The sequence below is a fragment of the Parasteatoda tepidariorum genome, chromosome 11 (genome assembly GCF_982258835.1).
Source record: "Parasteatoda tepidariorum strain Cologne lab strain chromosome 11, Ptep-v5.0, whole genome shotgun sequence".
NCBI classification, from domain to species: Eukaryota; Metazoa; Arthropoda; class Arachnida; order Araneae; family Theridiidae; genus Parasteatoda; species Parasteatoda tepidariorum.
Genome location: NC_141765.1, coordinates 64,510,048 through 64,526,674, shown reverse-complemented (window position 1 = coordinate 64,526,674; position 16,627 = coordinate 64,510,048). Strand labels below are relative to the sequence as shown.

The 16,627-nt window shown below is 30.3% G+C and overlaps 1 protein-coding gene across 1 annotated transcript in view; it reads right to left on the bottom strand.

Moving 5' to 3' along the window:
* Positions 1-9,975: 9,975 nt before the first annotated feature.
* LOC139427037 (uncharacterized) overlaps positions 9,976-16,627 on the bottom strand; it is an 82,106-nt gene continuing 75,454 nt past the window's right edge. Inside the window, exons 50-54 of the mRNA XM_071187423.2 lie at positions 15,346-15,502; positions 14,661-14,855; positions 12,861-13,064; positions 11,650-11,796; positions 9,976-10,238 (exon numbers count right to left, since the gene is read on the bottom strand). Of these exons, the coding sequence (XP_071043524.2) occupies positions 10,044-10,238; positions 11,650-11,796; positions 12,861-13,064; positions 14,661-14,855; positions 15,346-15,502 (898 nt within the window). The 3' untranslated portion in view covers positions 9,976-10,043. The remainder of the gene's footprint in view (positions 10,239-11,649; positions 11,797-12,860; positions 13,065-14,660; positions 14,856-15,345; positions 15,503-16,627) is intronic.

The window sequence follows — 16,627 nt, the reverse complement described above, 5'->3', positions numbered from 1 at the left end:
AACCAAGATTTCATTTCGCCTGAAATCAAAGGCATAAAGGCTCAAAGGTATAAATTTGTTTATTTATAAACTGTAGCTGTAAATAAGGGCGTCGGCAAGGAGGTGCACTTGCACTACCCTGGATTTTCTTTAAGCAATTAAAAATAAATAGAAAAGCAATTTAGTTATAAAATTTTATGTAAAAAATTGATTAATCAAACAAGAATTGCAATCATACAGAATAGTTTTAATCTTTTTTTTTGTGGGGATGGTAGTTTGTTAAAGGGTTGCACCCCCCTATATTTTATTCTACCGGCGCCCCTGGCTGTAAATAATTTTGTGTGTGAAAATGGAACTGCGATTTGTTATAACACATATAGGTACACGTTAAAATATAGCAAGGATTTAAGTATACTAAAAACATCTTTCAACTTTCATAAAAGTATAAAACTAAACGCTATTCTTACACACTAAATTATTATTACTCACAAAAACAAATAATTATACTTACTCACAAAATTATTATTATAAACGTTATACTTACTCTTTTATTAAAATTATTTTATTAAAAATTAATTTTAATAAAATGTATTATTTTATTAAAAATTAATTTGAATTAAAGTTATTATTTTATTAAAGACCAATTATAAACAACTTTGTAATAATTACAATCAATTTTATTAAAATTAATTTAGTTAAAAATTAATTGAAGTCAATTTTATTAAAAATAATTTATAAACGATTTTATAAAAATAAATAAGCTATTATTTTTATTAAAAATTATTGTTTTATCAAAAATTAATATTTAATAAAATAAAATTAAAGAAAATTAGATTCTAATTTATAAAAAAAATTAAAGAAATAGTCAGAGGCAAGCTAGTTATAGAATATTTTTACCCTTTCTACTGTCAAACATAAATACACATCTTCAATTTTAGTATATTTTACTTTAACTACACCTGCTAATGTTTTTTTATCGAATTTTTTTATTAAATTTAAAAATAAGTTTTGCTTCATAATATTTTTTAAAGTGTTAAATCCAAGGTGTAAATAATAACATGAACCATTTTGAAAGATACTGGTACATTTTATGAATGATGTATTAAAAATCAAAAAGATTTTTATTACATTATATTTTAAAGCGTCTAGTTATGCAGACAGTGTGCATATTGAAGGATTTAAAAAAATATAATAGTTTTTATCCCTATTCTGTAAAAAAAAGAAAAAATTAATGTATACTAAATTTTATATTAAATAACTATTTCATAATTTAAGGTTTCCAGAAACTTTTGGAATTTTTACGGAAAAGAAAGATATGAAATAGCGATTAACACAAACTAATATTACATGGACATAGGAAAGCTATAAAAAACGTTCTTCTTCTTTATCGACACTATGGCCTTGGGGAGGCCAGGTCTGTCTCAATTGGTTGTTTAGTCTAATAAGATTCTGTTTTTCAGTTTTTAAATCATCTTTTCCACACACACACACACATATATATATATATATATATATATATATATATATTTTAACTTCAGATCAGCAAGACAAACATATGGGGATAATGCTATAGGCTATGTGCAAGTTAAGCGAGAAAGTGATATCTGCATTGTTAAAGGGAAAATGACTCCTGAGCATAAAATAAAAACCAAAGCATATGCAATAACTTTGACATGTGATGAATCTTCTGGGGTCATAAACTCATTAGTGTGCGATAACTGTGCGGCCAGCGCAGGAGGATGCAAGCACATGATAGCATTTCTTTTCTGGGTTCACCGAAAATGTTCGCTACCATCTCCAACAGAAATAGAATGCTATTGGAAAAAATCTAAACTTTCATCAGTTGGTTCATCCCAAAAATTTATTCATGCTTCTAGTTCAGGTAAAAAAGATATCAAAGATCTTCCCCCAAAGTGTCCTTCTATTTTAGAAGCAATACACTTCGATTTTAAAATATATTTTTAAAAAAACAAACGACGTTCAACTAGGCACGTAAACAAGCGTTAAATCACCAAGGAGAAAAAGTGTAAACAAACGCGAGTCAGGCTCGAATGGCGTCACTTTCTTAAAAGTCACGTGACTTCCTTTTTAAACTGAAAACGAAAGTACACGATTTTTAATTGCTCTTAATTAAAAAAGTAGCATTTTTTGGGAGGTAAAAAGATGTTTTTCAGGACTTTTCCATCATTCTGAATTCATTAAGAACATAAAAAAAATTGACTGCAATTGTCCATTCTAAAAATATGTAGTATGGGTGATGATTAGGGCTTATGAGTTTCCAATTATGTTTTTCTTCAAAAAAAAAATTCGGATAATTTTTTATTATTTTGTCTGAGATTGATCAAGTTTTAAATTTATAAACTAATTAGGAGGAAAATAGCAGAATCTGGAGAATTCAACAATAAATAAATAAATACATCTAAAAGCATATTTTGCCTTCATGTACGTGAAAACTGTTTTCTTTTTATTATATAATTGAAAAACCACCTTGAGTATTTTTTTTTCTTGTTGCAAAATTTTTACTATTATTATCATTACTATTAATTTTCCAAATAAGTCAATAACCAACCTGATATACAGAAAGAAAAATAGTTAGCATTTTCCTCAAATTTTAATATAAACTTTTGAGATTTATAAAATTCGGCCACATATAATATTACAATGTCTAAGTATACACTGTAAATTTTAAAAACGGGAAAAAGCAGTTTTCTCAGAAAAAAAAACTGTTCAAAAGAAGATTACAGATTTCATCCGTTTTTAACCGTCACCCGTGAAATGTAAAAAATTCCCGTTTTTTGTACGGACTTAGCCCGTATAATTAATTGATGATTTAAAGTTGTTTTGTTGATAAAAATGGTTTTTCTCTGTTTTACATCCTAGTTGTAGTTCATATACGTCGCACTAGAGCTGCGCAATGGGCTATTGGCGACGGTCTGGGAAACATCACTGAGGATGATCCGAAGGCATGCCATCACAATTTTGATCCTCTGCAAAGCGGGTGGCACCCCCGATTCGGTAGCCCAACTACCTGCACGCGAAGTCGAGCACTTTACGGTAGAACAGTTAAATGATAATCAATACCGCACACCCTCGGTCCCTACGCAGATTGATCCAAGTGGTCCCCCACCCGCACACTGACAGCAGCTAGTGATGCTTGACATCGGTGATCTGCTGGGAACCGTGTCTTAACAATTAGTCCACTGCGGGACTTTACACCCTAATCATAAATCGATTAAAACCGACAGTTCAAACTCTTGTTTTTGTAGTTCAATTTTGCTTACCGTATTATAATATTATTATTTTCAACACTTGCTCTTAATTTTCAGCAATTATTTCGTGACTTTGAACATCTTATAAAGTAGACTGCAAATCGATGCCTGTTAAAATTACAGAGTTTGTTTGCTAAAATGACAGTACTTATCTCCCGTTTCTAAATAATAGTATTTTTCTGTGACATCAACTGACAGTTTCCCCCCCTAAATTTTAAGTTTTTTTGCAGTGTGACACACCATGTTACAAAAGTATAGAAAAATTGGGGGGAGGGGGCAAAGAATGCAAATTGTTGCTGTGTCACAAAACCCTATATATCGTAATGTTGGTGATCCTAACCAGAACTGATCGTTACTACTGATGCTTGTATTTGTAGAAATATAATGAATATCACTCACACTCAATACCAGCTAAACTCCAAATAATAGCCCGTATTTCATTCAAATATTAATCTATAGTTTTGAAAATTGGTCACATATTGCAACAACGTCTATATACATTTTATAAAGTTGCAAAATTATAGACGGTGGATAAGAGGCCTAATTGTAATGCCAAGAAACCCAATATCTTGTAATGTCAATCTATCATCCACTCAATGCAGGCTATTGTAATATATGGCCCTGAGTCCCGATGGCTCGGGGGATAGAGCGTTCGCCTTCCATTGAGGTGAACCGGGTTCGAATCCCAGCGATTGCTGGTCAATGCGAATTCCGCATCCGGCTTGCACCGACTACAGTGCTGACGTTAAATATCCGCAGTGGTAGACGAATCATGGGTTAGAGTCTTCGTGTCCTCTGGCTAACTGTGGGAGGTTCTCATGGTCTTCCATTCCTTGTAACGCAAATGCGGTTACTTCCATCAAATAGTCCTCCACGAAGGCAAATTTCTACCAATACTTGATCCAGGAGTTCCCTTGTCTTCTGGATTGGGTTCAAAATTACAAGGCTACGGAGTTGAATATTAAAAGTCGTAAACCCCAAAATGGTTCAGCTGTTCAACGACGGTCATAAAATATATGATCCTATACAACACAGATAATAATTGGACCTGTATTACAGCATATATAATACGTGGCACACAATATTGGTTATATCATTTTTTATTTTAAAACCGGAATTGAACAGTTAACTCATTTTCGGAACTATGAGCATTAATGTTTAAAAACCATAAACTTCGAATTTTGAATCCACCCCAGAAGACAAAGGAACTCTCAGATCAAAAATTTTATTTTATAATCGTCTTTACACAGCCAACCATATTTTGAGTTTAAGACTACCAATGTTCAACCCCTTTATCTTGGTTTTTTGAACCCATTCCAGAACACAAGGGAGCTCTTGTATCAAGTATCGGGTGAAATTTGCCTTCGTAGAAGACTTTTTGATGGAACTAACCCGCATTTGCGCTACATGGACAGGGAATCCACGAAAATCTCCCACTGTTACCCCTACCGATAAGGGGACTCTAACCCATGATCTGCTTACCACTGAGGATATTTTATGTCAGCACAGTAGTGGGTGCTAGTCGGGCGTGGAATTAGACCAGTCATCGCTGGTATTCGAACCTGGATCACCTAATTGGATGTCAAGCGACCACGGCCTTAGATCAAGCATTGGAAAAAATCAACTTTCGTGGAGAACTTGTCGATGAAACTAACTCGTTTTGACACGGAGAAGAAAAACTTAAACGCGTAGCCCAACTGCAAGAGCATTCTATCTAAGGATATTCTGAGTAAAAACTGAGGATATGTGACATCATCCCTATCGTTTATGCGACACAAGTGGCTTACATAATGTGTGGCCTTATATGATATGTGACCCTATATAATAACACTCTTCCTGCACTGCAAGCTATTATATCATACAACCCTGTAATATATAACCCTATACAATATGTGACCTATATTGCTAGAAATGTAGCCTTATTTATTATGTGTCTAGATCAGAGGTTCCCAAACTTTTTTTTCTCGTGGACCACTTTCAAAGTTTTACTATTTTCGGTAGACCCCCTGCTGCTACATTTCTACTGTATTCCCAAAACTCCTAAAAAATATCACCCTAAATTGGGGGTGCTAAAAAAAAAAAAGTAGCTATTTTTCTTGTGTCCTATATATTAAAATAATACTTGTGGTTATACAAAATTATAAACATTTATTATTACTAACAATCAACAATTGACAAAAAATCAATAATGAACTCTGAATTGTAAATTAACAATAAAAAATAGTCATACTTTTAATGAGACGGATGTACTTGATGAATTGACAGCAAATTATGAATATTTGGCTTCAGTTTTGTAAGAAGTAATCTCAAATCTCCCCGTTCTGTGATGTTCAATCTGCTGCTTTTTTTTTGTTAACAGGTTGGTAACGGCACTAAAACTTCTTTCGACAAGATATGACGAGGGAAACGCTATCAAAAATTTTCTCGCATTTTCCCACAACCCAGGATATTTTTCGGGGATTTCTGCCTGCAGTCAAAATGTTTGATAGCCTTTTTTTAATTTCACATTCAGTTCCGCGCTGGTGCTGAGCTCAAGTAGCTCCTTTTGTAATACTACATTCGCCTCTTCCGTTTCATCAAATGGGGTTATGATCCATGGTGGTATTTCCATCGTCAGAATATCTTCAAATCTATTTTTGAAGTCATCATGCTGGGTATTTAAATGCGAGCGGGCGCACGGGCGGCACTTTGCAAGTCTCGACATGTGGTGTACAGTTGTACTATTATCTATTCAATTCTATTGTTCTATTCAATTCTGTGTTTGAACTGAGTCTCGAATATTTTTGAATACCTACCTAGAGAATGATGCTACCTGCCTACGTTGATAGATAAATCCAAGCCAAAATTTTTGTTCTTTATTATGAAAACCAGAAAATGTTTCGTGGACCTCCACTTGCAACTTGTGAACCCCTGTTTTCGCTTCACGTCTACGTGGACCCCCGTGTGGTCTCCTATGGACCCCTGGGGGTCCACCTGGACCACTTCGGGAACCTATGGTCTAGATAGATTATGTAGCTTTATATAATTAGTGGATTATATAACAAATGATCCTATAAAATATGAGACCCTCTAATATGTGTTCCACAATGCAGGCAACATTGATCATTATATAATGTGGATCAACAAAAGATTATATAGTTATCTATATGACCCTGTGAAGAAAATTTTTGTTGAAAATGATGATTTATTACTAATTATTCTACTTTAGAGTTATATAGGCAAACAAATACTAAAAATCCTAAACTGCTTTAATGAAGAATCAAATATAATAAATATTTTTAATTTTTGAAAATATGGAGCTTCATAAAAACCAAAATTATTCTTCATTTTTAATGAACATATGAATTACTAAAAAAAAATAAAGTTTGAAAATGGCACGAAGATGGTGGCTGCAGGGTCGAATCCCACCGCACACCCCCTTCTGTCAAGAAATCAAGGAAATAAGTTTCGCCAAGGAAAGGGATTCATGTATTGGCTATTTATTTATTGCCTAAGCTCCTTTTCTTAGCCTTACGCATACAAATGTGCTGGCCGAAAAGAAAGTGTGAGAAATAGTAAAGAAATTTAATAAAATCAAAACATTTAGAAGCCATGTAACGGTTTTCGAATTCTACGCTAATGAGTTAGGCAGATGTAGAGAGAATACCTAAAAATAGATTTTATTCTATACACAAGTCAAGGTTATTGAATAGAAAGATTAACGATCATATTTATGATTTTTATTTATTGAGAAAAGCATTGAATGAATGTTAAGAATTTTAGTTTGATAAAATTTTAGTTTTTAATCGATAGGAAATATGTTCTGCATATATTTGTGCGACAGACCTGTAATATATGCCTGTATATAATAGCCTGTATAATGTGTGACCCTATATAATATTTGAACTACATAATATTTGGCCTATTTAATGTGTGGCCGTGTATAATAATTTGTCCTACATAATAGGCTATACTTCCTCAACAATATCAAACTATAATTTGTGAATTTGACCACATATATTGCAGCAACATCTATATTCACCACACGAAGTTGTAGAATTATAAACAAATCAGGGGATTGAACAAGGGGTCTAATTGTAATGTCAATAAACTGAAGGTTGCCCTCAATTGCTTGGATTTGCTGAATTTTGGAGTTGGTTACTTTTTTCTGATGCAGTTACGCTTACCTTATTTACTGTTCGATATAATGGCCTTTATTTTTTCCAATCACTATTCTAATAATTTTAAAAAATTTGGCTACCTATGTCGTAATAACATTTTTAATTTTAATCGACAGTAGTGTCGCCATCTATGGAAGCGTTTGTGTATCATAACGACTCAGCATCTGCAGTCAAGGTTTTAATTTTTTTTTTTTTTGCAATTTTTCATTCTAAAAGAAAAATATTTTATTTTATTATTTTTATTCTCATCTGCATGCTTATTTTCCAGAAATAAAAGAGATTGAATTTAGACTTTAAGTAAAAATAATTTTTTTCTCTCAGAAATGTGAATTAATATACCTAATATGTGGAAAATTGGTATTTTCCCTAAGTATAAACCTATTGTTTTGAAATTAAGTCACATAAAATTTAATAATATCAAAATATAATAGATTAAGATTGAAAGTGATAAACATGTTAGGGAGTGAAAAATGGGTTAAAATTTTTTGTGTGCTTAAGACACAAATTGATTTAGCGTGTCTTGCATACACTTTATATTTTAGGTATTTTAGAAGAAGTTTGAATTTTTCTAAAAATGTTCTGTGAATATTTATTGATACTTCTTGAAGCTTCAATCATTAGATTTAATTTTATTCAGAATAATCACTTCTTTTTGCATACTGTACATATAATTATAAATTAAAGTCTTAATTCGAGTTAAAAACATTCAAATGAATTTTTTTTCAGTTTTAATTTGTGGTTTAGGGCGAGGATAAAAGCGAACCAAAGAGCATTCTTGTAACTTAAGATACTTTGAAATTTATAGCAATAATCTTTTTTTTTTTGCTTTTGAATTTTGAAAGTTTAATCAATCTTTAGCATTATTGAAAATGTTGTTTTCAAAAACAGTTTTTTGATTAACATTTCCAACCTTTAATTTTTTTTACTGTCACATATGCTGAAGATCCTTTTCGTAAAAATTAAGCGTTTTCTGAAATTTGGATTAAGCTTTTATTACTGTCTTAATTTAGAAATTCGCTACGATATCGTATATATTTTTGTCTCTGTCTATTTGTATAGATGGCAGCACTAAAGATGTCTATAAAAGCTTGCAATCAAAAAGGAGTTAGTTTTTTTTTTTAAATATAATAAAGACTTAGAATAGCAACTGCCTTCAAGTTTAATTAACACGTGAACAGTTGTTGATATACCAATGTGCTGGATAGCGCTAATTTGATTCTTGATGTTAAAAAAAAAAAGCTTCTAATTTCTTAGTAGGATACAATTCGAAGCAAAAACCCTGTAGTGCTGCCATCTATTTAATGCTTTATGCACCACTGGAAAACGAGATAAACATAGGCTCAATAGCATTAGAATTTGCAATTTTTTTCTTCATGTTTTTACACGATACTAAAGTATTAAAAATTCTGATAAATTTTATAAGACATAATTCAATAAAATTAATTATGGTGCATTCATTTTTCTTTTAAATTCATATTCATATATTTTTTTCTGACAATTTCTTCTTATCAAATAATGAGAACTAAATGCTCAAAAAGTGCTCTTTAAAATTACTATTGGTTTGATTCTAACTGATTTTTATACTGATTTGATTAAACTGATTAAGAAAATAGATAATTTCTGCGTTATATTATATATTTTATATTGTACATTTTGAGTAATTAGATGTATTTCAATTAATAGCCTAGATTTTTTGAGTTAAGTAAAATTTTAGTTTATTACCCTCGAAAGAAAAATTGGCCAAAATTGGGTAGACAAATAAGATAATAAAAAATGAGGTTTAAATAGTATTCCGTGTTTACAAACAATCCAACATTATTTACAGAAACGTTCCTATACTTTAAGGTCCCATTAAAAATAAATTTATAAACTGTATTTATTGAAAAAAAAATTATGAAAAAAATGGAGCATTAAAATCCACAGCAGAGCTAGAAAGAAACGATATAAAAAAAAATTCATAATACTACATCATTTATGAAAAAAAGTCAGTTTATTTGTCATCAGTTGTCATCAGTTTATTTTTAGTTTATTTCATTAGAGATACTTGATTCAATATGCTATTCTTATTCAAATCTATCCCACTAATCCTATGTAATTCTCTAAAAAATGTTGCCCTTTACTTCAAAACACTTTGATAGAATTTGTTTATGTTATGCTACATACCAACTTGAAAAACATAATATGTAATAAAATGCGTTTAAGTTTGAATTGAGTCGCAGTACTGAGTAATCACTATAAAGGACTGGAGTTTAATCTTTAGTGATGGATTAAAGTCGATCCATCTTTACATCGATGGGCACCATCTTGGCTGACGAGCAAAAGTGACCGGTGCTCAATCATGATTCAATACCGCTATCTTCCTGTTGGTTTTCAGATTGTGGAGTTTTAACCTCCATATTGGCCTACCAGGCTGTTGCGGGAATGCTTTAGTTTCAGTTATTTCACGCAAACTTTTGAAAATTGTTATAGAAATATGATTCAGATTTTAGACACATAAAATGCTTTTACCTGGTTCTACAGGGTTCAAATGGTTATTTATGACCAGAAAAAGTGCTTCAGTTGTATGATAAGTTTTTAACAACTTTATAATTTATTTAACTAAATCTACACAAGGACATTCGAATATAATTAATTTTCATTTAAATTGCTTTTTGACCAGTTTGTAGTAGAATCCTTTTTTGTTCAGCAATTCGTTATGAGTTCCTTTCTCTACAACTTTTCCATGATCTATTACAGCAATGCAATCAGCTCCTTGTATAGTGGATAATCTGTGAGCAATAACAATACATGTTCTGCCAGCTCGTGCTTGATCAAGTGCTTCTTGAACGATCTGGAATTGAAATAAAATATTTTGGAATGAAGAAAACAAGAATAGGTTTTTTGCAATTCTTTTTTAATCCTATATTAATGATGGCTTGTTATTATTATTATTATTATTTTTAATTTCAAAACTTTAAATAAAACGAAGGAATTTCTTTCTGAATTTCGTACGTCTGCTGGGCTTTTGAAAAAGTTATCATTTCACTGAGCCGGAGTCTGAAAGCAAAAATTTATAACACTCACTTTTAAAACCTACTACAAAAACTGATTTTGCAATAAAGATGACTTCGGACAACCAGGTTGACAACTCGCTCGTTTTGCGATGTTGTTGGCATGGCGGATATAGCAATCAACGTGACCACCAAAACCAAACTACTATCTTTACTTAAATATAAATAGACCAATCCGTGTCTAAGTGATTAGCCTCTTAATCCCCAAAATAAATATTATTTAATTTAAAAAAAAAGATATCTTGGAATATAAATTGATTGATTGTTGGAAATATGCCGTTGATCAACGTAATGGGATGATACCGAGTATGTATTTAATTAATGAAGAAATCGTTTACCTTCAAAATGGAAAAAAAAAAAATTTTATCATTAAATTAATACAGTTGAGAAACATGCTGGGGATTTAAAATTAAGGGAAGCAATTTTAAATTTATTATATTTGTAACTTCAGAAAAAAAAAACAATTAATCAGATTTAAAAACAGGAATAAAACTTTGATCACATAAAACATTATCGTCTGCTCTTTCTTTACAGATACTGTCTGACTGACAAGATTCCATTTTCATTCGACAAGGCCTTATAACAGGAAAAAAGACTTACAATGTTTTAAACGTGATGCAAAACCGCGAATAAAATGATAAATTTTGAACTTACCAAAAACAAATTTTCATGCATTTAAAAACCACAGATTGTATTTAGAAGTGTAAGAATCGAAACTTTTCTTATTAAATTTTTTGAAACATTGGTTGTAAAATAATGAGCGTATACACTGTCTTTCATTGATTACTAAATTACATGGCGATTGTCAGCAACTAGTTTCATTTCTGATAAATGTCAGTAGTAATTCAGTCATAAATACTGCGTCCTGACTCCTCGTCATTTATAATAAACATCAATTTCTGGTGCAGGATTTCTTTTGACACACTTTTTTGAGCATGAGGGGCAACTTTTTGGATTTGTTATGTACTTTTTATTATTAAGCTTTTACTCTTAGGTCCCTTTTCTTAGATTTATTTAAGATTGAGTCTTCTATCTCAATAGTTCAAGAACCAGCACGCTTCAAAATAATTTTTAAAGTCACGGAAAGACGTTCTGGAAAATTTTAAAAATAATTCTCTAACATTCCCAGAACAGTAGAACGCCGTTTTGTTGTTGGCAAATAACCTCAAGAAATTGATTCTTTACTTTTACCTTTTCACTTTCCGTATCGAGAGCTGATGTTGCTTCATCCAGCAGAAGTATCTTTGGATTTCTAACTATTGCTCTAGCTATTGCAACACGTTGTTTTTGTCCACCTGAGAGCTGCGTTCCTCTTTCTCCAACCATTGTTTGATATCCCTGAAAAATATATTGTATTTTATGAATTAATACAGTAAATATGGAGCAAAAATTATGCTATTACGTACCTTCCTTTTAGTAAATGGTAAAAAGCGGAATTTCAGCTGGGAGAGTGAAAGGTGAGAAACTTAATAACAGCTATTTGGAAATTGTTTCCGATATTTTTTTCTACGTCGAATCGTATGAGACAAAATTAAGACGATGAAACTAATAGTTTGGAAGTTATAAGGGTTTTGTGAATCTAAAGTATAATGATTGATTAGTACCTATTTAAGTATATGACATTACTATCCAGATAAATGAGGAAATTTTTCTTATGAATATTTAGTCTAAAGAGAATGAGGCCAAATAAGAGTTGACAGAACAAATATTAGGTTGTTAAAAAAGTCCTTCAACACCCTTGCAGCATCCCTTGCTGAAAGATATCGTTTATAGCAATAATGAAAGAAAACCCGAAGTTCAGAAAACCCGAAACAACAACACGAAATGAAAATTCCTAAAAGTTGAAATTTTCGTGTTGCAACACTAAAAGTTCAAGTGTTGCAGGACTTTTTAACAACCTAATACTTTAAAAGCTATTAATTTTATTCAAATATCCTTCAATTCAAAAACAGAACATAAAAACCCTTTCGACTTTTGAACTTTTCAATGCTAATTGCTTGCAGTTGGTTTGATTCAACTCAGTGTAAAAAACAAATAGGAAATAATACTTCACTTGCCTAGATAGTAATGTAAAATGTGTAAATAGGTACGAGTCAAACATTGAATTTATAGTAAAATCTTTACCACTTCTAATCTCTTAGTCCTATCGTCTCGTATTTAGTATAATTTTATTTTTATGAAAAATACATTGAAAACAAACTTTATTTGTATAAAATGATACTGATAATAATACTAAACTACTGTTATTAACCTTATTCGTAAATAACAGTAGTTTAGTTTATTCCCCCTTCTACTGCCCCCGAATTCTGACTGACATTGTCAACTTTTTTCCACGTACTATGAGGAGGATACTCAGCAGTTTAGGGTAAATATGGTTTAAATAGATATTTATAATTACTTACTTTAGGAAGTTGTTTTATAAAATCGTGGATGTTAGCAATTCGAGCAGCCTTCTCAATATCAGCCTGATTGACTTTGCCTTCGATTCCATAAATAATATTATCCTTTATTGAACAATTAAATAAAGTTGGTTCTTGACTTACAAGGGACATCTGGCTTCGGAGATATTTCAGATTCACAATTTTTATGTCAAATTCATCAATTATCTGAAATATTAAATACCGCATTGTTGAAATTATTTCACATGAGAAATGTTTAACATTTGGTAGATTCTTTTTTAAAAAATATTTTGAAATTCTACTTTATTATTTAGCTTTAAAGCTCAAATCGTTTTAAAATTTTTTTGTAAATATTGAAATCCTAAATTATAATTATAAATTAAATGAACTCGTTTGTTAGATAGATTATGTAAAAGTTCAAAACCTCTTAAATTTTCTTTTGTGTATAGATTAATCACGGTTTTTTCCCCTCCTCTTTTTGTCCAATCTGTATAACTCTATAATGAATCAAATGTTTAGATAATCCATAACATGTATTATGTTCTAAATTAAATTTTTCGTTGACTGCTTAGACTTTGGTTTTTCAAAATAAAGATAATTAAATAAGTATCAAGTTTTTTTTTAAATTTAAATTTTATTTTATTCTTCTTTTTAAGTGTTAAAAATGCTAGAATATCGTGATAGTTTAATTCAGAAAAAATATATGAAAAAGGAAGAATTCATTAATCATAATCGTCAAACACCAAAGAGGATAATTTTTTATTAAAGGTGAGAAATAACCCAACCAGGCCAAAAAATACAAAATAATTTTGTGCGAAAATCAAATTTTCATAAATTTCTAAAAAATCTATTAATATTAATTTCACTGTATACGCACACAAACTATCAGTAAAAATATAAACACTCAAAAAAAAATTTCTACAGCAGCCTAATGCTTTTTTATTTAATCATATTTATCCCTACTATCTAGTACCGTTTTATATATACATGAAATAATCCCCTTTTTTTATTTCATCTAACTTTTTATACGGCAACTTTTAAAAAGCTAGAAAAACTGAACGAAACTATATACTTAAAAAGACTGAAGGGGCCAGTCTGGTCCTTCCCAAATTGTTTGTTCGTAGATCAATTAAGCATCCAAAAATTTAAAATACAATTGCTAATTTTATAAAAAATAATAAAAAAATAGATTTTAGAGACTCGGTCATCCATCAAAATTCCATGGCATATTATGCGATTTGATTAACGAAAATATTTGATAAAACAGAACACTAACTTTTCATTTATACTTATACATTAGTTTTTAAGTTAATTGAGTTTCCTTTTCCTTATAAACAGTTATTGGAGATGTTTGAAATACTCTTGCTTTTTAAAGAAACTCGGGTACCTTTCATCTACTAAAGGTTACCTTACACTCAAACCTACTTCGGGTTATGGGGTACCTACCAAACTACAAAAGGGGCCTCTCTGGCCTTTCCAATCATTCTAGGAATTAAAGTTCAATATATACTTTCCCATAAGGCTAACACATGATTAAATAGGCACATAAATTGGTTCAAATTATAAAAAATCAGAAATGCTCAATATTTTCTGTGAATTATTTTTTTTTTTTAAATTACAGAGCTATAAAAAATGAGAAGGGCCGAAATTGTTAAGCATAAAGTTGTTGAAGTGAATTTTTCCTATTAGATCTGTTTCATCTTTCGCTTCGATTATATTTTTAGAAAACAAATAATGGATAAATATATATAAAAAAAATAATAAATTTCAAAAAATGCAGAAAATACATTATTAAAAACTTACAACTTTTCCTGTTTCTGGATCATAAAATCTTTCAAGAAGAGAAATAATTGTACTTTTGCCACATCCACTTGTTCCAACTAATGCTAACGTTTTTCCTGGATCAACAGTTAAATTGATTCCTCTGAGAATAAGAATATTCCTTCGACTTGGATAACGAAAGGAAACATTTACTAATTTTACTTTACCTTTAATTTCCTGCAAATATAGAAATTTTTAAAATTAGTTTTGTTTTTAATGTAATAGGAAACAACATACTGTGGAATTTAAGAGTTTTAGTATCAGTTAACGTTAACGTTAAAAAAATGTGAAAAAAGTAATATAAACCACAAATTTAGTAGCGAACTCAGTTACTGCAGATTTCATTACAGAAAAACGGATTTAAAGCAGAAAAGTGAAAAAATAAACAGAAAAAAATATTGTTTAAATTGTTTATTTGAAGTGAGTTTGAGGAGTGTAAATATTTAATTCATGGCAATCCAAAATTAACAGAGATAAACTATAAAATTATCTGCATAAAAATTGTTTTTAAATTATTGTATCCCTAAAATAAGCCTAACCTATCTAAAATATTGAGGAAATATAAATTTTGTTAAATATTTTGCAATGTTTTCTGAAACTTATTCATTTTTCGTAAGAGTCACATTTTCGTTAAAACACATTTTTCTTAAATGTAAATAAAACTTACAGGTTTAATTCCTCCTTTGCTATCACTATCAATAGGTGGCTCTAAACTCATCAAATGAAAAATTAGACCCGCAGATAGCTTTGCTTTAGCATAATCTGGAAGATAAGAGAACCACTGTCCAACTGAAACAGCACTGAAAGCCATGGCAAAGAATACTCTAAAAATAAAAGAAATGGATTATATGTTATAATTTGTATGTAAAATGTGTTTTAATGTTGCAGAAAGGTGATAAAAGGAATCAAGTCGATGTAAACCGTCCATAGATATGGGGTTACAAGCCATGTTGAGAGAGGCTCTCTAAGATAGTGGTCAGTTGAGTTTTGTCCAAATTAAGCAAACATATGCCATTCACTTTGAACCATTGCACTGTAAAAAATTACTGTTCTTTTCTAAGATTTTCTCCGCATATTTGATGGTTTAAAACAGTTTTGTTGACAAAGCGGTTTTTTTCTGTTTCTCATCCTAATCGTAAAAGGGATTAAATCCGTCAGTTCGAATTCTAGTTTTTGTAATGGAGTTTCGCTTACTGTACGATAATTCTACCTTTTTTTTAATCATTTTAGGATTATTTTCTTTTTTTGCTCTTATTTTTCAGCAATTAGTTTATGGTTTTGAACATCGTGTAAGTAAAATTTCGATTTTATTTTATTATCAAATTGATACTCTACCTTCTAAATTCCCTATAACAAATAGTTTTTTCTTTACTGAGAGTGAACAACACAATAAAATTTTCAACAAAAAAAAGGAGAGTAATATTGTTTTTTTCGATATTTTATCCTTTTAAGAACAATGTATCAAAATACTGAAATGATTTTCGTAATAAAGTGAAAGTTACAGTATAATTTTTCGAGCTCGTTGAGGCGAGGCAGGACGCGTTGTGACATGTTCAGTGAATTTGTGCGTTCAGTTTATAAATAGATTTTCTCACTTTTATGAGAAAATTTTAGTAAAATACTGTCATTTTAACTATTTAATTTAAATAATTTGTTTAAACTGTCTAAGAAAGAGATATAATGGTACTTTCAATATTAATTGTTGAAATTGTTACTTATTCAGCTGAAATTCTTTTTAATGAATGTTTCAAATGTTTATTGACAGTTATGTAGTAATTAGAATTAAATGTAGGACCAGCAGCCAAAGAATAGGCTCGACCGCATAATTTCGTCTGTTACTCTGAAAACATTTGAGGCATCATGTGAGAATCGATTGAAAAGAAGAAATAAAAGCTACATTAGCACTTGTTAAAATAACAGTACGTCTGCTTAAAAACAGACGCCTGTTT